This window comes from Brassica napus, chromosome C6, assembly GCF_020379485.1.
Source record: "Brassica napus cultivar Da-Ae chromosome C6, Da-Ae, whole genome shotgun sequence".
NCBI classification, from domain to species: Eukaryota; Viridiplantae; Streptophyta; class Magnoliopsida; order Brassicales; family Brassicaceae; genus Brassica; species Brassica napus.
This window is the reverse complement of record NC_063449.1, coordinates 39,510,452-39,532,308: the sequence shown is the minus strand read 5'-3', so window position 1 is coordinate 39,532,308 and position 21,857 is coordinate 39,510,452. Positions and strand designations below refer to the sequence as shown.

Here is a 21,857-nt window from a genome sequence, read left to right as displayed (position 1 = left end):
AAGTAGACAAAATTTTGTTAAAAGAGCAGATCAAAATCATGTCATGGACAAAACGTCTCGGACTAGTGAGAATGGACGGTGGTTGGGGATGACGACGGCCAGGTGATGGCGGCGGCTTAATGGGATCAGAGAGGGTAATAAAGCTACAACTAGTGTTTGTACTTTTTGGCCGACGATAAAACGAAGAGGATGAAATCCTTTTTTTTTATTTTTGTGAAATACCATCTCATTAGGTGGTATTTCCTCTAACTGAATTTTGACTACAAATCTTTTTTTAGATAATCCAAAATAATTCTTGATACATATTATTGATGAAATTCCAATTTTCCAATAAGGGAAGATTTAATGTGATTTATACAAATGATAAGTTCAATAAGCATGGATTTGTAAAAGGTTTTATAAATACTGAATCCAATAAGGTAAGATTTGCTAAAACACCAGAATTCTATCAAATACCTAATCCAATAAGCCCCACTTAGTCTTTCTCACATCCTTTTATATATTAATAAGAAACATTACAACATTCTCCTTTATATATTAATTGAGAAACATTATTAACCACGTGTCACCATGATAATAAAATTAAGAATTTTTAGAGAAATATGTTGATACATCTTAAATTATATTATATTTTTTATTAAACTAACTATTAAATTGATAAATAGTATACAAAATAATATTCTTGCACTTTCCTTAAATAAAAACTACGGAATTACCTAATATGATTAATGTATATATGACAATTAATGATTATGAATAATAAATATTATATAATAATTTTTGTATTTTAGCTCTTTTTTGTTTAATTTTATATTATTAAAAGATATTAAACAACCACATTAACCATATAATAAAATTTTTTTTTTCTTATATGTTATATTTTGAATTTTTAAAAAAACTATAAATTATTAAAAACGTTAAATGTCTCACACTAAAATTTTGTGATCAATGATTTAACTTTTTTGATAATAACAAGATACAATGATCATAAATCGTATGAATATAAAGTCACATTTACTAGACATTCATATTATATATTAATATAGTTTAAAATTAAACCATATAACATATAAAAATACTTAAATAAGATAATTTCTAAATTTGTATTAAAAAAGTATTGAAACTTATATTTTAATTTTGAAATTTGTATTAGAAAAATCGCACATTAGAAATTTTGTGTTTGTCATATGAGTATGATTTCTCAATAATAAATATTTATACTAAAATATACTATATATCTATGTCCATGTCATTGAAATTTAGTTATATACCATATAAAATAAATAAATGATTGTTTTGATTTATTTACCAAAACAAATATCGTAAATAAATAAGATGTATTGTTTTTATTTATGTATTTACTCTAATTTAATTATATACATAATACGTAAATGAATACAAATAAATAATAATAGATAAAAATTAGTTTTATATATAACATTTTGCGGGGGTCTTAAACTTTAAAAGGGTATAAACCAAACTAAGATAAATATACCAACCCAAATCGAACCGATTTCATGGAAACCACAAATGTTTAAGAAATTTTTATACCAAGAGCATCAATCTATTTCTGTATTTTTGCTCAAAAACATAAATTTTATTTCTATTATAAAAATTCTTTATTTTAGAAAAATGGTAAAATACATTAGATATTTTTAAAATTTTGCATAATACGTCCGTACTTATTGTTTTGCTTTGATTAAACCTTTGCCCAAAAAACATTCATACATGTGAGGAACCACTTCCCTAAAGACTCTACAAACAAGACAAAACTTCCAGATAATGTTTTGTGAAAGATTTAACAAAATGAAAAGATCTTGGAGAGAAGGAAAATGATAGTTCTCATCCAGTTTTTTTTTTCAACTAGACCTTTGGCTTAAGAAAGAATCATGATTCCTGGGATTTTGGTGGCTGATCAGGCAAAACTTGAGCTTCACCACAGTTGTCGTCAGGTTGTTGTTCATCAGATTGTTCAGTAGTAGGAGGAGGATCTGCATCAGCAGGAGTCTGCTCGTCTCCTGGATGAAAATTGATAGGGAATTTAGTGACTCTAGGTTTGTCAGAGAGTATGTTCCTCTGGACTTTATCGAGCAAAACCTTAGCTGGAGGCTCTTCCCTGAGCTGCTCATCTTCATAGTCATTGTTCACGTAATATCCAACTCTCAAGAATTCTTGACCCATGTACGAACATGTCAACAGTAGCACAGTGACACCGATGATGTCTTCCTCCCGGATCTTTGATGGATCTGGAGGATCAGCCTGTAAAGTAAAATGGAGTGTTGGATCAAGACTCTGTCGCTATTGAAGTGAGGGACTGTAAGCAAAAAAAAAAAAAAGAAAAGAATATGTGTTTAGTTTACCTGCAAGACAAAGCGGTAGTTACCAACGTTAACAGGACCCACAAGCACACTCTCTAGAGTTTGATCGTAAGTCTCATCTTCTGCTGAGCCTACGTAGACAAGTTTCCATTCCAAATCTGTACCAACACAAAAGCATGGGACTAAATAGACAGAATCGTTTTTCTTTATATTGTACTTGCTGACAAGAAGATGATTAAAACTATCTGTTACTGCAGAAAGATACCCATCTTATCAGGTTATACTATATTCCAGGCAAATCCTATATCCATGAATGGTGAAAAAATGTATCTATCTTTTTTTTCATCATAGTGTACAAAGCCAAAGTTCAAACACATTTACAAACAAACACCTCCAAAAATTTAAAGCCAGATGAAACCACTAGTCTAGGTTAAACATCTATCCTGAGAACAACTATTGGGGAAGAACAGCACTCTCAAAAGTGTCTTAACTTTCAACAAAGGGTAGATTAGTTTCACCAACATAACTCTGTTATTCAAGAACTTCAGGATAGATCCAAATAAGAAAACTAGACTCGACAACCACCATGCTATAGCATCTAATCTATCAGAGGAGCAGAAATATCTTTGTGAGAGAGCAGGGAGAATCACAAAAACAAAACAAACAAAACCAGAATCCAAGTAACTCAAAACCTCAAGTTAAAGGTTTGTAGCATACATAAGCAAAGTCAAATGAATCAAAAAAATAAGGGATATGGCTCTTTACGGTTGATGCAATCATGGCATATAAGATATACTAAAATTGCATGGATGAAAAAGGCATAAACCGTCAAAAGGGAGGGGGGAGAAAGTGGAGGTTACCGTCTTGGAGAGAAGTCAAGCACTCGTAGGAAATCTCGAACTGAAAAGGGCTCACAAATGGCGCTGGGTTATCCAATACGCTGACGTTTGTGATATTGATCGCACTCATTTTTCCTCAAAATCGAGAAAACAAAACCTCAAAAGAACCCTAGCTTCCAATAAAACTTCATTCAAAGTCCCGAGAAACTTAAGTTGGTACTCTTTCGCAAATCAGGCGAAAAGCTTAGACTCAATCAAGGAAGAAAGTTAGGGTTTTCGAAGGAAACAATCAACGAGCAAACCTCGAGTTGATGAAGGGAGGAAATGGATTCGATGTTCACGAATGACAAAGAGTGTTGTTCTTATGACCGGTCGCCGTTAGGAAAAGTAACCGGCTATCACCGGTTTTCTGAATTGGCGGGAGGTGTTCTTTATCGAGGAGGGAAAATGAAAAACAAAATTGAAACTTTCAACAAGTCATTACCGCCATATTTTCATTAATCTTGCAAACCCCATCGTCTAATCACTAATGAAAGACAAATTCAAGCTTCTAAGAATTGTGAGGGCTATTAAACTCCTACAAAATTGCACTGACTGCTATGGCCTGTGAAGTTTTACCAATCAGACCAAGTGATATTAAACAGGAAACACAACAATTAACATGCAGATAAATTATATATATACAGAATATTTACATAGTTACACATTAGTTAACCAAGCTACTGAAAGCAACACCAACTACACAAAAAACATTGTGAGTTGGGTTCAGTGAACTCCTAATAGAATAGAACCAAAGAGGTAAGTAGCTGATCAGATAGGATACATGTTAGTGTTGAGACTTGATGTTCATTTTCCTGGTTTGAGCATGAAACATCTCCGCTATATCTGCAGCCGTGCTGCATTCCTCCGGAATCTTATCCATCCTTTTACAGATGAATCTGGGAAATCTAACAGAGATGCCTCGTGATGGATGGACAAGACCTAAAGCCGCACTGTGTACAGGTGAGACGGTTAGATCCGCACCTCTGATTTCCCAAACGACCTCTGCGGTAAACCACATGTCTGGTGTCTCCCCTGTTCTGTAGTATGGAGGCTTTTTCGCAAGGATCTTATCTCCTGAGTAGAGTTCTTTCATCTGCAAGAATACCAAAAAAATTACAAATGGTTGTTATTGGTTTCAGCTTCTATAAATCTTATAAAACTGAACCATAAACTGGAATGTGTTCACTTAGCCACAATGTTAAATTGATATATTTCATTACTGAAGATGGATTGGTGGCGAAGTGTGAAAGTGTTGTTGAGCTTTTAATTACCTCGATGTAAAAGGCATCAGAAAACCCAGACATGACACGACAGACACTCTGGAACTCCTCGGTCTCAGGGTTGTAGCAGGCCATGAGGAATGGACTATACCTACAGATACAGAAGAACAAATCAGAACGTATGTTTACAGTTCAGCTTCAAAGATACATTGCCGAATCACACATTTTTTATTTTCAAGAAAAAGAGAAAGTTAAGAAATATGGTTTTTAATTACCATCCCGCTTTTCTCCCGTTGCCATGCCAAGCACCTATAGGAACTAAATCCAATGTGTCACCTAATCCATCTACATAATCTCGCTTAACCTGAACCAGAAAATTTTAGCACCATTTAGTTCATTTCTGGCACATTTATCTTTGACAAGATAGTTTAGAGCACGATACCTTAAGCCATGAATCAGAACGCTTTGTGGGGCAGTAACCGGCATCAACATCTAAAGACTTAACCATGATTCCTTCACAAGATGACTGAAATGCTTCTTCTAGAAACGCATTTATTCTACACAAAGTGTCTTGGTTATTCAAAGACGCCTCTTCTGCTCCCACCTATTAAACAATGAACAGTTAAACAAATATATCAAAGCAGTGCTTTACTATGTTTTATGACTTATAGACCATAAGATACTGTAACACTTACAGTGATTTCCTTAGCATACTCGAGAAAACCTGGCCTAGTCTCAGGGAAGACTTCATTGAGACCTGAAATTTTGGGCATATATTAACCTGATGAAGAAAATGAACGCATCTGAGTTAAGGGGAAAAGAGAGAGAGGTGAGGTTTACGTCTTCGTCTCTCACGGAGGGGAAGAGCCAACAGCCTGCATTGTACGCTCAGGAATTTATGACTCACATATAATTTACTTGGAGGAATACAGAGGAAGATTTTAAAAAATTGAGTAAAAGACACATACTGTTCACCATTGAAGAACATAATATCAAACACAAAGACGCAGACTTCAACCTGCAGAAAGCCATTAGAATAATCTTGAGAAACTAAAAGTAAAGGCGAAAGACTAAGATTTTTAAAGGATAGACAATGAATAAAAGGGGAAAAGTTCAAGAGGAAAGGGCTAATCATTTTGAACAAAAACAAGCAAACATCCTTTTTACTCAGCTTTAATTGATAACTAGATAAGCACATTTTAACATGCATGTAGATGCTGGACTTTCATGCTAACATTCAATTGGGCTACACAATGTAGCGTTAAGTACCCCGCACCGCACCCATGTCCAAGCTTAAGAAACATGAGATCAAACAAGTGACTACAACAAAGAACAAGGGGGCAAAAGCGGCATAGAACAAATCTGTGGAGCTGCAGAAATTCTTGATATAGCTGACAATCATTCAGTTGTAGAAAGAAAGCTGTACGAATATTTTGTTGAATACCTTAATACTTTTTGTTGTTACCAGAGCATCTTTGCTCCCTCGCTCTCTTGTTGATAACTCTTGGAATGACATGAGTTTATTGTCATTCTTTCTATCAGTTGCAACCACCTGAATCCATAAAAAGCCATTACACCATGTATGACCAAGAGACTTCATGAGAAACAATTACTGGTTGATATTGAAAACGGCAGAGAAAGATGCACGCAGTGAATAGTATGAAAAATTCTCCTACCTCTGCGTCCAACATGAATGTTTCAGCAGCAGGGCAAGCAAACTGTTTTATAACATCAACCAGATCCGGAAATCTGGAAGTGGTTTCGTCCCCGTTTCGAGAGAAGATGCGAACAGTACCATCAAGTAACAAATGGATCTGGGCGCGCTGACCATCATATCTGAAATTTAGGTTAAGACGTAATTCAGAATTGGTGAGGTAAAAGAAACAGAAATTCCGTTAATTAATAATAATAAAGTAATCAGTTTCCAGTAGTTCTAAAAAAAAGTTGCAGTTTAAGAGAGGTTCTCGAGAGAAACTAACTTGTATTCGCATGTAAAAGCCTCATCTTGGAAGAGCTTGATAAAATCTTGAACCCCGTTAGCAATTCTGCAATGAAAAGCAACACAATTGTTAAAGGCATGAGGCCAGCAGCTCTAGTCGTTATCTTGAAAACAAATGTATCACAAAGATCTGTTAAATTACTTCGCAAGCATGGGTTTTATAGGTACCCCTGGGATCATTGACAGAGTTGATGTTGAAAACTCAATGTCTTTGTCCATGAGAGAAGGAACAACCACGTCCTGTTGAAAAATAGTTAAATGTATTAAAAAACTTGATGTCTCTGTTATTGAAAACTCTGGTAATCAAATTTATAGATTCTTGGTTTTTGACTAATTCTTGTTAGTTACACCCTAGAATTGCTAATCAGATTTTGTGCAAAAAAGCGATGAAAAATGGCAAAGCGAATAAGAGGCAAAGGTTGACATTTAGAGCTCACCAGAGAAGGAAGTATATTGTAGGCCTCAACTACTGCAGCAGAAACGCCCTGACATATTGAACAAGATAAGCGTTTAGATATAAAAAAGTTGGAGCACACTTGACTTGATAACTAGTGCCAGGAAAACACTTTCTGAAAAAAATATAAAAACATACCTCGAGTTTCTCTCTGAAACAACTTTCTGATGCTTCTTTGTTATGGCAGTTCCAGAAAGAATTCATAACTACTGCTCGCCCTAGTGCAGGCAGAACAGTTCTCAACACAGCGCCAATCCTTAAATTACGGGACTAAACAGAGATATAGCTGCTTAAAACATAGAAGCAGTGAACAATATAAGGGATAACATATTCTGAGAAAATCTTACCAATGTTCTAACTAAAAATTTGATCTCTTTCTCTCTGCAAGAGCGCATTAGCTTCACGATGAGGTTTTTCTTTTGTCTAGTACTTCCAGTACCTGACTGCACACTGAGGAAAACTATAAGGAGCTTGCTGGAATTACCTTGTTGCCTTAAAAATAGAAATTATTAGAAGGAAATGTTATATGTATAAAGTTCTTGAACTCTTACGTTATAGCTGTCTAACAGAAAGATCAACAAGCACCTCTAAAACATTTGCGTCTTCAAAGGGACGTGTATATTCTCAGTCAACAGCTGATATACTGTGACACATAACTAATCAAGTTCTATACCTTATCTTCCGTAGACTTGAAAACACGTCTCTAACTAGAAGTGGTGGGGGAGGAACCAGTAGTTTTTGTGTTTGTCGGCATAGCTGAGCAACATCCCCTGGAAATTGTGATAATTAAAATCCGTTTTAGCAGGGCATGCAGAAGGGAAAACAGAACCATAAGTAAACTGATGGCATAGATTTGTCTTTACCAAGATCCCCCAATCTATTATACATCTCCCTCATAGTAGACCGACTTATTCCACATGCTTCTTCCAATGCAGAGGAGATTAGACTTCCACCAATGTTAAGCTCCTGTCCAATTGATACATTAGCATAAGAGTCTTTTTAAGTTTATGTAAATAGCCAAAGAAGAAAGCAAATAAAAGATACTTAGACTCACAATATTCTCATGGTCAGCGGCAATCTTATTTGTGCAAAGATAAACAGCGGGCAGCACATCTTCTGGAGAGAGAGCCAACAAGCTGACGGGATGAATTTACAGATATATAAGTGTCAATCATCCTTGCTTCAGCTTAATCAACAGACTGAATGAAAAAAGAGAGCAGGCGACCTTCTAAACATGTTGCAAAGCATAGACATAGCTTTGATCTTGCCTCTTTCACCTTCAACGGAAGCAAATGTCCGGACAAGGTGGATATATGGAGCAGGCTGTCCATCCCTCCAACAAGCTGCACTAAAACAAAGCACATATGAGTGTGGATGCACAGAAAAATTGCAGCAGGTTGACTAAAACATCCTACTACACTGCAGAAAATTTGGCTTCAAACACACGCTCTCAAGATAAAGGGAAAGAATAATAGTTACAGCAACACACCTACCGTGCTCTTTAGGCTTATATTTTTCAGGCGGTAGAGATACATAATCATTGTCCACCATTTCTTCTGCTGATTTCTGCTCACATAAGTTCAATGCAAGTCCTGATTTTTGTGACGTCTTTTTGTTCTCCTGGGAGGAGCACGCTTCTGGACATTGCGGAAACTGATTTGATTTGCTAGAGAGTCCTCCTCCTCCCTCACCTGCATGCTCACCAGGTATTTCACTGGGTTTACTATAATAGATGTCCAGTGCCCTATTTATATCTCCTTTAGCCTCATCAATGATGGAAGCAGCATACTCTCTTAAAGACTCAGAACCATGAACAATGTCAATAAATTGATCTGTTACTTCTTTGTATGCTTCTTTAGCATCATTGTGGACCATCTTTTCATCTGTATTGCATTCTTCAGTCTCTAAACCAACACCAGCAGAAGTAGATCCACTATCCAACACCTTATCGAAGAATTTAGTTATGGTTGACTGCCCTGGACCAACTGGTTTTAACTTTGGATCTTTCTTGGCCTTCTTGTTCGACTTATTGCCAATGCTTTTGCTTCTTTTCCCGGGAGAAACAGTAGCCTTTGTTAAATCAACTTTGCTTGGTAAGGCAAAACCTTTTTGACTTGCTTGACAATCTGACGAAGTGCTCTTAGCAGGATTTGGTTGCAAGTCGATTCCATCGTCATCAATCAAAACAGCCTGATTCTCCAAGGAAGACGTGGCAAGAAAGGATTGCTTGTAAAGCTCTGCTTCGCATTCATAGAAGTTACTTACTATATCTACAGGGTTACCAGCATGTTTCTTAATCAGATCTAACATCTGCTCTTCACTGACCCAATCAGGCAAAGAATCACGTAGTTCTATCAGCAACTTTTCAGTCACCGAAGAATCACTTCTTGGAGCATCATTTTCTTCGCTAACATCCATGTCAGCCTTCTCACTCTTCTTGTCAGACTGTCGATAGAAACCCAATAAAAACTCTTTCTTGTTAGCCATTTCGTCTACCAATCCAGAAAAATGCTTCTGCATTTTATAAACCTCCCTGCTATCCATCTTCTCGACATCAACACCAACCGTAGGAATAACTGTTTTAGGTTTCAACAACTTGATGTACTCCCTAAGCTCATCGTAATTCGAATGCTCGCTATACGGAACAAGATGAATCTCCATAGAATCTTTAACCTTCACCGCAAACTTATTCCTCTTCACCTCATAAGTCCACCCCGTGGGGACAAAACCTACAACCTTATCATACCCTTTCTCAACCATAATCTCATTCATCTTCACGAAATTGGGACGAAAATACGGCCAAGTCTCACCCAACACATTCCATCCCACAACATGAACATGGCTCTCTTCCTTATCCTCAGTGAACATTCCACTCTCTCCACACCCCAAAACATTCAAAATCGACATCTTCCTCGCCTCCACAAAGATCTTCCTATTGCATCTCTTAGCAATCTCAATTAAAATCTTCTCTTTACCAACAACGTAAGTCGCAACAAGAAACAAAACTTTTTTATTCATTTCATCGATCTTATCTATCGCGCTAATCACATAATCAACAGACTCTTGCTGCGTGGGGAATACGAACTTAGGGTTGCAATAAGTAGTGTCGAGGAAAACACCGTCGCAGCCAACGAAGCCACCAAGGAACGGATCTGATCTCATCGAATCGCAGAATCTGAAATCTCCGGTGTGAATGTACCTTTCGGAACCATCCTTGGTTTTGAAGAGGAACTGTACAGCTCCTGGGCAGTGATTCGCGTCGATGAGAACAACCTCGGAGCCATCGATGATAACTTTTTGATTCGTAGGTAAAGGGAAGACGAACTGCGACGGGACTTGGAGGATTTGTTTGAGGAGGCGCGCGGTTATGTGAGAGCAGAAGATGATTCCTCGGGACCAGGAAGAGGAGAGGCCGGAGTAGTGGTCGGAGTGGAAGTGTGAGAGGAAGAAAGCGACGGAGGAGGGATCGGAGGAGGAGGAGCGGAAGAAGTCGACGATGAAGTTGGTTTTGGGGATTCGGTTTGATTGAGGGGTTGAGAGAGGAGAGAATGGTGGTTTGAGGGAGGGTGTAGGAACGGAGGAGGAGACTGCTGATGAGTAGAGTTCTGTAGAATTGAGGTTTAGGGTTTCTAAGTTACCGTCGTTTGGGAAGCCGCCGGCGGAGTCGGAGGCCATGGAGGAAGATGAAGTGGCGCCAAAATGCGATGGTTTAGGGATTTTACGGTTCTCTTCCCTTGGTTTCCGAGAAATTGACCCAACCACTGTAACCGGGCTTGTTATAAGGGAGAAAAAATAAATGGAGTTGAACCAAGGGTGGGAATAACCCAATCGAACTGAACCGAACCCAATAGTTTTTTACGGTCTATGTTCTATTTCTATTTCGCACTATTCGGTTCTGTTCAGTTCGATCGGGTTATTTCGACCACTGGTTCAACTCCATTTATTTTTTCTCCGTTAGTCATAACAGTCCTGTTACAGTTTGGGTTCGATTTGATTTGTTTTTTTTAGGTATATGAAAACTCTAATCAAAGTTACAAATATAATTTATAGAAACATGAACAAACATCATTTAACACTAAATCATTATGTTTTCCATATTTAACCGTAAAACCAAACACCACAATAAAACTGTAAAAGACATAATCCAATAATTTTATGTTATTTATCTTCAAACCTAATATAAATATCATAAGTAATTTTTCGGTTTTGATATTAATGTATGAAATTCATATTCTCTTATTTTATTTTTAATTGTGGTTATCCTATTCATTTAAAAGTAAAATGTATAAAATTATGTTTACTTGTTTATGTTAAATGGTTAAATATAATAAAGATTGCTATTATTAATATATTTAATAAATTTAATTAAACACACTTCGGTTTGATTCGGTTTAGTTAACTAAACTAAACCGAACCATTTGGGTTGATAAATTTTGAACCAAATGGTTTAGACATGTACTTTGGTTGGATTGCAGCAGTTTGGATCCGGGTCGGTTTGGTTTGGTTTTGGTCGTTATTTTTTACTCCTAAGAGAAACCACACCCTATGCCAGACTTATTTCCTTCATATTTAAACCTTTTGATTTCAAAACGATATTAACTCAGGAACACATGCAGAGGACCTTAAAGGAAGGTGGGACACTTATACACAAGCGATGAGGCTTAGCAGAGAAAATAGTAGTGTAAGAGAATCTTTATCTGGGTCTTTTAAATGAGTTGCTTAAGTTAATTGTAATTAAAAAAATATAAAAATTACCTATTTATCTAAGAAACGTCGCTTAATTAGATCATCATTATCCTAACAACCCATAATGGGTCTCTTAATTATATTATAATAGTATTTAAGGAGTTAATTTTGGTAAGAGACTTACCTAGGAACCTTGATATTTTTTTTTCTCCATTGCAAGTCTCTTGGGACAATCAAGGAATCTTGCTCTGAATCCAACCGCCTCTGCTGCTACACCACCAAAGAGAGATGAAAAACCAGAGGATATCCTTTTCAAAGACCTGGTTGACTTTGCAAGAACCAGGAAATCATCTTCCTCTTTCTCCAAACCCAACAATCAGAACAACACACCGTTTTGAGACAGCTGCTGCTAGTTGTGTTCTTGTTTTCTTTTGATTGAACATGGATATGATGAGAACCTTGTTTCTTATTTTATAAAGAAATAAAGGTGAATATATATAGATTTTTGATTTGATAGATATGTCATAATGTATACAAAAATTCTGAATTTTCTCTTTTTGATGAAAGTAACAAAAAAACATCAGTTTCTACTTAGCTCATGTTAATGTATCTGTTCCTCTAAGTCTAGTATTAGCTCAGTTCCATGGGAGAGAGCCAGGGAAAGGAGCTGAGCCACAGTACCTGAACAACCCTCTAATCTCAGGGCAGCCATTAGGGTAAGGTATAGTCCTGTGGAAAGGGTCACGTTTCAGCTTCTTGCGCCATAGAGAACCAACGCACCCGTATGGATCTTCTTGAAACTGAGCTCTAACCATAGCCTCACCTTTAAGAGCACCTTCTTTGGATGTTAGAGAAGCTGGAGTCCCCAAGTAGAAGAATCTTGACTCAGGAAACCTCATTGCTGAACGATGCAAATGCGCAAATCTCTCCTCTTTAAAATCATAACTCACTACCTGATCCAAGCATTAAGTTAAACATTAATGTGACAAGAATGTTTATTTTTGGAAGCTAGAGTAGAGCCTTTACTGTTATGTTCTGTTGGTAAGACCCTGTGAGCTCCCTGAACCGACAAACACAAAAGAGAAGATTCTCAAAGCTGTCTCTAGCATGCTCTTCCGTCAACGCCCTTGACCTCACATCATCCTTGCCTATTCACAAAACCACATTAGAGCAGAAACTAACAGCCCAATAACTCTGAGCTTCACTGCGAGGTCCAGCTTCTTTACGAGTCTTTCCTCCACTGAACAGAAGCAAAGACTCATCATCTCTCCCTGCAGCTTCAACACCTTTCTCTATATGACTCAAGAACGTCGCAGCTTGACCTGGATGCTTTTGATAAGACTCCAAGAACCAAGACTCCTCTTTATCGATCTTACCGCAGTTACTGCTCGTGTAAACAGAGTGTCCAGCCACCATCACGGGGTTTTTCAGAGTAGCAAATGGATACACATCGTTATCCAGATCCTTCTTCTTATAAGTGACAGCTGATGGGAAACGGTTAAAGTAAACCGAGGAGAGAAGTATCAAGACTTGTGATCCCAAAGGAGATGCAAACGATGAAGACGAGGACTGGGTGTAATCTGAAGAGATGGTGAAAGCGAGTTCCGAGAGATTTGAGCATTTTGGGACACAAAGTCCTGGCCTTTCCACTACAAGAAAACAGCGGTATACCGAGAGAAAAAATCATTGGTATGTCGTCGGAATAATAACGTTATTCCGACGACATACCGACGAAACAAGTCTTCGGAAATAACTCCTCGGAAATTCATTTTTCCTCGGAAATCCCTCGGAAATTTCTGATGAAATTCCGAGGAAATGAATTTCCGAGGAAACTCCGAGGACCACTAGTTCGTCGGAAAGGTCCTCGAAATATACCGAGGGAGATCTTCCTCGGGATATTTTGATGGACTTTCCGATGGTCCAATCCTCGGAAGTTCCGGCGAAATGTTCCTCGGAATTTTCATCGGGAATTTTCGAGGAACGGAGCCCTCGGAAAATTCCGAGGAATGAGTCCCTCGGTATATTCCGAGGAATAAGTCCCACGATATATTCTGAGGAAGGAGTCCCTCGGTATATTCCGAGGAAATGTTCGTCGGAAATTTCCGAGGGTTCATTTCCACGGAATTTCAAAAAAAAATTATTTTTTTTTAAAAAAATAAATTTTTTGAAATTTAAATTCGAAAATATAAAATTAAAATTAAAATTGAAAAAAATATTAGATAATATTCAAAGTTGTACAAATAAAAATAAAACATTCTGAGTTTTTGAAAAAAAAAAACTACGGGTCTTGCACGTTCGGGAACACCTCGTTCGGGTACATCCTCTTGCATCATCATCTTCAACTGAGCCGTAAGTACTTCTGGATCAACAAAGGGCGGTGGTACAGAAGAAGGAGGAACCGACCGGGTGCGACGACCCAAACCGACCAAACGTTCCTTCTTCTTTGGAACCGACTGAAATAGAAAATAGCCAAATTTAAATAATATAAAAAGATGATAAAATAAAAATCAAGAAATAAATGAATTGAACTTTAAAAAAAGAACTTACCGATTCATCGATTTCGTTGATTCGAAACCGGGACAAGTTGGTCGAAGCCGTCGAATCGTCATCCTCGGTTTGAAGGTGAGACACTTCGTCTTGCACCTGAGTTTGGACGAGGGTGACCACTTCCCTCACAAGACCGTCATCAATCTGGCCGGTCTTCTTGTTGGTATACGCCCTCTTCATTAGGGCGAGATCATCAACCGGCTCGCCATCATTTTCTTCCACCTTGAAAAAAACATAAATTAAACGAACATTAGAAATTAGAAGAAATGCACAAAAAATAAAATTTCAAAACTTAAATAATTGAAGAAAAAGCGGCTGAACTTACCATACGATCCCCCAGAGTGGCAATAGATTGAGCACCCAAGTTATGTTTGAAGACGCCCTTCCCTTTACAGTCGCTCCTGCGGTTGGTGAAGTTGGTGGAAGAAGTTTCTTTCGTTTCTTCCTTATTTCAATACACACAAAACTCCGTCCAGACCGTGTTGTTGATCGACTTTGGGACATTTTAATAAAAAAAAAAGAAAATAGTTAAATAAATAAAAAAAATAGTTTAATAAATTAAAAAATTGTTTAATAAATTAAAAAGAACCTTGTTTATTTCTCACTTCTTCTTCCACTCGTGGATCTGCTTCCCATAGTTGTCCATAACTTTATGGACGAAGTGGTGATAGATAAAGAGCGTATCATCGGAATTCCAGTTGAATTCTTGCTGAAAAAAAACACAATTAGTAGAAAATTTATATTAAAGATTAAAAATATAAGTAAAAAATTAGAATACTTACCGCAAACTGACGAAACCACAGATGCTGCTTGTCGGTAGGGAAGTCAGTGAAAGTCGGATGTCCCTTGTCAAGGGCTGAGTACATCATACGGTTGATCCATGCGCTGATCCCGTTCCCGGATCGGTTGAACCTAATAAAAAGAACAAATTATTAATAATGAATCAAATTTTAATGAAAAAAAAATACGTTTAATTACCATGTTTGACCCCGTCCATGTGGATACGGAGTGAGATAGGGAAGATGGTCACGACCGGGCTATCGAACCAACTCCGCAACACTCATCACTCCCGGAGGACCCGCAGGAGCAGGAGCGGGTGTAGCAGCGGGAGCGAGAGGTGCAGGAGCGGGAAATGGAGAGGGAGATGTATGGTACGAGCTGTGGGGCGAAGCGGAATCCCGAGACTGGCTCCCCATACCACCACGACTACGACGCTGTCGAGGCCGGGTCTGATCATCAGTAGACCTGTAAATTAAAAAAAAACATATTTAAAAATTAGTTCTAATACGTTTTCCTTTAGTGTTTTAGTTGGAAAGCATCAGTGTTATCTTGACAATATGGACATGATAGCCTTCCATGCGTTGTCTATCCAGATAACATACCATATGCTGGAAAATCACTTATTGTCCACATTAGTACTGTCCGCATTTGAAAGTTTTCTTTACACGAAACATCGTATGTTTCAGCACCTTGAGCCCATAGTTGTTGCAACTCATATATTAGTGGCTGAAGAAACACATCAAGTGATCTCTTAGGATGCTCTGGTCCGGGAACGAGAATCGAGAGAAACAAAAACTCTCGTCGCAAGCACAAGTTTGGGGGTAGGTTGTATGGTGTAAGAATGACTGGCCATAGAGAATATTGTCTTCCACTCTTGCCAAACGAGCTGAAACCATCAGTACATAATCCAAGGTAGACATTTCTTCTCTCATACGCAAAGTCGGGATACTTTGATTGGAAATGCTTCCACGCTTTTGCATCTGAAGGATGTCTGATCTCACCATCTGTTGAGTGCTCCGCATGCCATCTCATTGGTTGCGCTGTGCGTTCAGACAGATACAACCTCTGCAACCTTTCCGTCAAAGGCAAATACCACATCCTTTTATATGGCACTGGAACTCTTCCACTCGTATCTTTATAACGAGGCTTCCCACAAAATTTGCATGTAACCCGCTGTTCATCCGCCCTCCAATAAATCATGCAGTTGTCGCTACATACATCTATTACCTGATACGATAAACCAAGACCAGCTATGAGTTTCTGAACCTCGTAGTATGAACCATGAGCTACATTATCCTCGGGTAGAATACCTTTTACAAAATCAGCAATCGCATCCACACAGTCTTCAGCCAAATTATAATCTGTTTTAATACCCATCAATCTTGTAGCAGATGATAAAGCTGAATGACCATCTCTGCAACCTTCGTACAATGGTTGCTTTCCAGCATCCAACATATCATAAAATCTCCTAGCTTCTTCATTGGGTAAATCTTCCCCTCTAAAATGATCATTTACCATCTGCTCAGTACCTACACCATAATCTACATCCGTTCTAATTGGTTCTTCTAATCTAACCGCTGGTTGAGGTTCACTAGTACTACCATGTTCATAATCAGTTTCCCCATGATGATACCAAATTTTGCAACTTCGTGTAAACCCACTCAAATATAGATGAGTCCAAACATCCCACTCTTTAATAACCTTTATATTTTTACAATTAGAGCAAAGACATCTTAACATACCTGTTTTTGCTTCCGGTTGTCGGTGAACTAATCCCATGAATTCGGTTATACCTCGTTGGTATTTTTCCGTAAGCAATCTCATGTTCGGATCCAAATGAGGTCGATCGATCCAAGAACGAAAATAATTTGAAGAAGACATGTTTTTTATGAATCAAATTCGTGTGTAAAGAGAGTAAGAGGGAGGATGAAGATATGGAGTGAATGAAGAGGAAGAGGGGTGCTTGTATTTATAGTTGAAATTCTGTCGATAAACCGAGGACATTCCGACGGAATTCCGACGCCAACAGCTAGTTCGTCGGAATTTCCTCGGAATTTTTAAAATCCCCCAATGGCTCTCCAACGGCTCTCTAACGGCTATAATATATCCTCGAAATTCATCATTTTTTTCCGAGGACTACATTTTTCCTCGGTATTCCATAAGAATATTCCGACGGATTGATATTTCCTCGGAATTCCGTCGGTATTTTCCGAGGAAATTCCGAGGAAACCAAATTTTATGTTTCCTCGGAATATCCTCAGAAATTCCTCGGAATATCCTCGGAAATTCCTCGGAATATTCTGAAGATTTCATTTTCCGTCGGAATGTCCGTCAGAATACCGATGTTTTCTTGTAGTGTTCTAGGTTTTCTTACAGCGCCTGACTCTATATCACTTTGGTACGCATAGTGAAGCATACCCATATGAGATTTAGGGGAGATCAATGAGTATGATCATTGGAATTACCTGAAAGGCGCATACTTTGATCCAACCCAGATCATTGACTTTGGCGAATTTTCTAAAACCAGAGAGACAGAGATGAGAGGCGCAGACTTTGGTCAGACTGTACTCAGCTGGAACAGCTCAAAAACAATTTTGGTTAAGACTATTCAGATGAGCCGATCAAGATTAGACAATATTAAAAAAAAAACAATGTTAGATAAAAACCATACATAGACAATAATCTAGATTAATGTACAGCTCAAAAACAATTTTGGTTAGACTATTCAGATGAACCGATCAAGATTAGACAATATTAAAAAAAAAACCAATGTTAGATAAACTAACCATACATAGAAAATAATCTAGATTAATGTACGTTAACATCAGATTTAGATGAACCGATTATTTGAAAAATCTAGAATCAATCTGTTTTACAGCATGTTAAAATTCGATCTGACGGTTTTTTTTCTCAAATCATGCCGAACAGGATGTTCGGATGGTTATTCAAACAATGCATAATCTTGAAACATCAACAGTTGGATTTAGACAAGTGTAGAGACAGATTCGGACAAGATGGTTGAACTGATTGGCTAGAGAAAGACTGTCGGATTCAGACAAGTACTGTTAAGTACTGTTGTTCAGACATAGCAATTGAGTTTTTCGGATTCAGACAAGACGATTGAAATTGTCATCAGTTGGTCCGTGTACATGGACTGGCCAGTGGCCAATTTGTTTTGCTAATATTGTAGATAAAGTGTATAATTCATTAAATTATGTGAGTTTGAAATTTTAATGTTAAATTTTTAATGCATAAATTTTTAACTGAATCAAACATGGTTGAAGGGATTTCAAATAAAAATCCTTATAAATACACATGACAGTTCACCACATGTGATCACCCAAGTGAATATTGTAAATGAAGTTTAACATTTACGATTATTCAAGCTTCCGATGGAGTTGGCACTAGGCTCGGCAAACAAAAATTCGATATAAAACTTTATGGGCACGTGACTGGAAGATAATTCAAAATTAAAATTACTTATACCATTTTAGTGTAATTTTAAAATTTGGAATGTGAAAACATGTTATAATATAACGGGAAAGACGTAACATAAACACATTATAGAAGACATTCACTTCACGCAAAATGCCGAAAACCATTATATATATAAAGGAGAGAAGTTAAACAATACATAATATATATATATATAATTATGAGCAAAAATATTAGTTGACACTTTGAGGCTGATTGTTTGTAGTTTTCAAAATGGTTTTTGGCTTTCGTTTTTGAAAAACTGTTTTCTTTAATTTTAGAATATCTAGGTCTATAGAGCTCAGATCAAAGTTTACTCTTTGGTCATTTAGTAAGAATTCAAAAGGTTATAAATATGATTTTTATTGGGAAAATTCTGATCTGCTAGATAGAATAATTTTAATAAAGTTTATAAGCTTCGTCCTAAAGAGACAATTGGATCCAAAATTTCTTAATTTTTCAATTTTTTTTTTGATATTTGGCCTGAACTTTTTATATCTCATTGGTTAGGTTGAAGATCTATATTATAACAAATTTTATTTTCATATTTTTTTTGGTTGTGGAATCAAAAACATTTTATATCTCATTGGAGATCTATGTCTTTCATATTTTTGAAAGTAGTTGCCATGACCGATCTCTCTTCATATTTTTGATCCCACAACAAAACATTTTATTTTCATATTTTTTTTTGTCGTCCTGAAGAGATATAACTTATAAACTTCAACGTTCATTTATGAAATTATATTAACATTTTAGCAAAAAATCACAAACAAAGAGTACACTAGTACAATGCCAAATTATCAATAATTTCTAAATGAGTACAGCGTGGGCACGATGGTTATTTCTGAAATGATATTTTAGCAAGACAATCATAAATAAATAGTACATTAGTACAGTGCTAAATGATCAACAATGCTTTTTTAAGTTTAAGCAAGAAGAGACGACAAGACATAATAAAATAAAGAAATAAAAAAGCAAGGAGAAAGCACAATGAATATAGTCGTCATATAGTATAAATATGCATGTAGACGTCCATAGTTCATCACAGTTCTCATCAAATATCAAGGATCAAACAAGAAAAGATATTGGTCATGGCAACTACTCCACAATGGGTCATGATTGGAGAAGGTCCTGAGAGTTACAACCAACACTCTTCGTATCAGGTTTATTTATTTATTTATTTATTTTTTTGTCACAGTATCAGGTTTATTTATAATATATGATTTTGACTCGTTAGAAATTCATATCGATGTGTGTGTATTAACAATTTCTAATTTGTTTTGAAGGGAGCATTGTTGGAAGCCGCAAAAGAGAAGATGAACGAGGCTATCTCAGCCAAACTCAGCCTCGACTTGATTTCTGGTCGCTTCACTGTTGCTGATTTTGGTTGTGCGAGTGGACCTAACACTTTTGTGGCAGTACAAAACATAATAGATGCAGTAGAAGACAAGTATCTCAAGGCAACCGGACAAAACCCTGCGGAGAACATCGAGTTCCAAGTCCTCTTCAATGATTCTACCACCAACGATTTCAACACTCTCTTCCAGGCACTTCCTGCGGGGAGACGCTACTATAGCGCTGGTGTTCCGGGTTCCTTCTTCGGCCGTGTCCTCCCTAAGCATAGTTTCCACATAGGAGTCATCAGTTATGCTTTCCATTTCACCTCCGAAAACCCCAAAGGGATCACCGACCGTGACTCTCCTCTGTGGAACAGAGACATGCATTGCACTGGCTTTAACGAAGCAGTCAAGAAAGTATATCTTGATCAGTACTCGGCCGACACCAAGAATCTATTAGACGCTAGAGCTGAGGAGATCATCCCCGGGGGATTGATGTTGCTTTTCGGATCAGTTTTAAGAGACGGAGTTAAGATGTCGGAGACCGCTAAAGGAATGGTGCTGGATTTCATCGGAGCTTCTCTTAACGAGCTTGCTCAACAGGTATATATATATAGTTTCATCTTAAACTAATTAATAATTTCCAAGACTACAGTTACATAACTATCATATCCTAACGATTCTTATGATTAAAAAATAGGGTGTCATCGACCAAGATAAGGTTGACTCTTTTAGCACACCACTCTACATTGCAGAAGAAGGCGAGTTAAGGCAAATCATAAAGGAGAATGGGAAGTTCACAATTGAGGCTTTTGAGGATATCATTCATCCAAACGGGGAGTTTCCGTTAGACCCCAAGATATTGGCCGTGTCCTTTAGAGCTTGCTGTGGAGCTCTCCTATCGGCACATTTTGGAGTGGACACAATGAGGAAAGCCTTTGAACTCGTCGAGGTCAAGGCACGGGAAGAGTTTTCTCGCATCCAGAATGCCAAACCCGGAATGCAGTACCTCATCGTGCTTCGCAAGAACTGATGATCCAAATATATTATTGATTATTATGATATTTCAAAGTTCATTTCTGTTTTCATCGTTGTTATTCTTCTTCTTTCATCTCATGGTGTGTTGTCTCTTGTTGTTACATCGTACTGTTGTTGTGTTAGTGCTTATGTATTTTCCATATCCTATAACTTAATAAACGCAGATTGAATATCTTTACATTTATCTGTATCATCTAGGCAAAATAAAAAGCTAACACGCATTGGTGTCGACAAGATGCTCCACCGATACTGTACTACACGAAAATGTTATGGAAAAATAATACTCCATCCGTTTCTAAATAGATGATGTTTTAGGGAGTTTTTGATGTTTCAAAATAGATGATGTTTTCATATATCAATGCACTTTTCAACTTTATCAAAAACTATGTAATCAATGATATTGTGCAGTATGTTTTGTGATTGGTTGAATAACTTTTAATTTATATTTAAATAATATTCTTAAGATAAAAAACAAGTTTCTTAATAGTTGTGCACATTGCTAAAACTTCATTTATTTTGAAACAAGGGAATATGTATCAGGTTGGTGGAAAATTCTCAAGACAAAATCTTTTGAAATAAAAGTAGAAATTAATACATATACAAATTTCCTACATTAAAGCACACACATCTAACTAATACTAAAAGGGTTATATGAGGAGTAGAGAGAGTGTCCACGTCAGATTAAAAAATCGGCCAATAGGAGAACAGCTCTCCGCCACGTCAGACACGCGATGTCCAAAATCGAGTATCAGCCCCTTTCTCTTCATCTTCTCCGTCGTCTTCGTTTCATGCGTTCACCGTTCAGGCTTACTAGCAATCAATCCCGTCCCCAGCAATCAATCCCCTATCCATTTCTATACACTATTTGATCTCATTAATGGAACTTTTTGGCTTTCCCAATCTGAGGTTCTATATAGATCTCGCACTCCACCTCTTATCTTCACCAAATCTTATTCCCTCCACACGATTATACTATACCCTCCGCGATGATGTTATCCGATGTTTCCGAGTCAGTTAAAGCGAGCGGTGAAGCTACGGTTCCCTCCGTTCCGATCAAACCCGTCAATCAAACCAGTGTCTCTTCCGGCGATGAAAAAGCCGGCGATGTCAGTTCCGTGAAATC

At 37.2% G+C, this 21,857-nt stretch overlaps 3 protein-coding genes and 1 pseudogene across 4 annotated transcripts; 1 reads left to right on the top strand and 3 right to left on the bottom strand.

Moving 5' to 3' along the window:
* Positions 1 to 1,671: 1,671 nt before the first annotated feature.
* Positions 1,672 to 3,586, bottom strand: LOC106405784 (probable histone chaperone ASF1A). Its single transcript, XM_013846329.3, has 3 exons — positions 3,179 to 3,586; positions 2,361 to 2,476; positions 1,672 to 2,259 (listed from the first exon to the last, which is right to left on the bottom strand). Exons 1-3 carry the CDS (start codon positions 3,285 to 3,287, stop codon positions 1,888 to 1,890), a joined length of 597 nt encoding a protein of 198 aa, XP_013701783.1. The 5' UTR covers positions 3,288 to 3,586; the 3' UTR covers positions 1,672 to 1,887.
* A 227-nt stretch (positions 3,587 to 3,813) lies between these two features.
* Positions 3,814 to 10,665, bottom strand: LOC106403696 (DNA ligase 6). 2 transcript variants are annotated; one of them, XM_048760778.1, is made up of 19 exons: positions 8,362 to 10,665; positions 8,098 to 8,220; positions 7,927 to 8,008; positions 7,736 to 7,838; positions 7,546 to 7,642; positions 7,220 to 7,322; positions 7,011 to 7,142; positions 6,856 to 6,903; positions 6,561 to 6,658; positions 6,399 to 6,464; positions 6,096 to 6,255; positions 5,864 to 5,971; positions 5,388 to 5,437; positions 5,260 to 5,294; positions 5,115 to 5,176; positions 4,862 to 5,023; positions 4,695 to 4,783; positions 4,471 to 4,570; positions 3,814 to 4,292 (listed from the first exon to the last, which is right to left on the bottom strand). In XM_048760778.1, the coding sequence occupies exons 1-19, from the start codon at positions 10,545 to 10,547 to the stop codon at positions 3,984 to 3,986; spliced, it is 4,113 nt and encodes a 1,370-aa protein (XP_048616735.1). In that variant the 5' UTR covers positions 10,548 to 10,665; the 3' UTR covers positions 3,814 to 3,983. The 2 variants fall into 2 exon arrangements, with proteins under 2 accessions (XP_048616735.1, XP_048616736.1); XM_048760779.1 differs by having other exon boundaries at positions 8,098 to 8,215; positions 8,366 to 10,662.
* A 22-nt stretch (positions 10,666 to 10,687) lies between these two features.
* On the bottom strand, positions 10,688 to 13,384 carry LOC106403694 (annotated as a pseudogene).
* A 5,977-nt stretch (positions 13,385 to 19,361) lies between these two features.
* LOC106404987 (paraxanthine methyltransferase 1-like) lies at positions 19,362 to 20,912 on the top strand. The gene is made up of 3 exons (XM_013845615.3): positions 19,362 to 19,522; positions 19,646 to 20,299; positions 20,397 to 20,912. The coding sequence occupies exons 1-3, from the start codon at positions 19,451 to 19,453 to the stop codon at positions 20,727 to 20,729; spliced, it is 1,059 nt and encodes a 352-aa protein (XP_013701069.2). The 5' UTR covers positions 19,362 to 19,450; the 3' UTR covers positions 20,730 to 20,912.
* The last annotated feature ends 945 nt before the right edge of the window (positions 20,913 to 21,857 follow it).

What these genes read in the sequence shown, in the direction of transcription:
- LOC106405784 (XM_013846329.3), bottom strand. Translation starts at nt 3,287, where the DNA reads ATGAGTGCGATCAATATCACAAACGTCAGCGTATTGGATAACCCAGCG. An exon ending in CTTGACTTCTCTCCAAGACG is followed by an intron (nt 2,477 to 3,178) that starts GTAACCTCCACT and finishes GTGTTGGTACAG; the next exon opens with ATTTGGAATGGAAACTTGTC. An exon ending in ACTACCGCTTTGTCTTGCAG is followed by an intron (nt 2,260 to 2,360) that starts GTAAACTAAACA and finishes TTTACTTTACAG; the next exon opens with GCTGATCCTCCAGATCCATC.
- LOC106403696 (XM_048760778.1), bottom strand. Translation starts at nt 10,547, where the DNA reads ATGGCCTCCGACTCCGCCGGCGGCTTCCCAAACGACGGTAACTTAGAA. An exon ending in GTTTCAGAGAGAAACTCGAG is followed by an intron (nt 6,904 to 7,010) that starts GTATGTTTTTAT and finishes TCAATATGTCAG; the next exon opens with GGCGTTTCTGCTGCAGTAGT. An exon ending in CTGATGCCTTTTACATCGAG is followed by an intron (nt 4,293 to 4,470) that starts GTAATTAAAAGC and finishes GTATTCTTGCAG; the next exon opens with ATGAAAGAACTCTACTCAGG.
- LOC106404987 (XM_013845615.3), top strand. Translation starts at nt 19,451, where the DNA reads ATGGCAACTACTCCACAATGGGTCATGATTGGAGAAGGTCCTGAGAGT. An exon ending in ACCAACACTCTTCGTATCAG is followed by an intron (nt 19,523 to 19,645) that starts GTTTATTTATTT and finishes TTTGTTTTGAAG; the next exon opens with GGAGCATTGTTGGAAGCCGC. An exon ending in TTAACGAGCTTGCTCAACAG is followed by an intron (nt 20,300 to 20,396) that starts GTATATATATAT and finishes ATTAAAAAATAG; the next exon opens with GGTGTCATCGACCAAGATAA.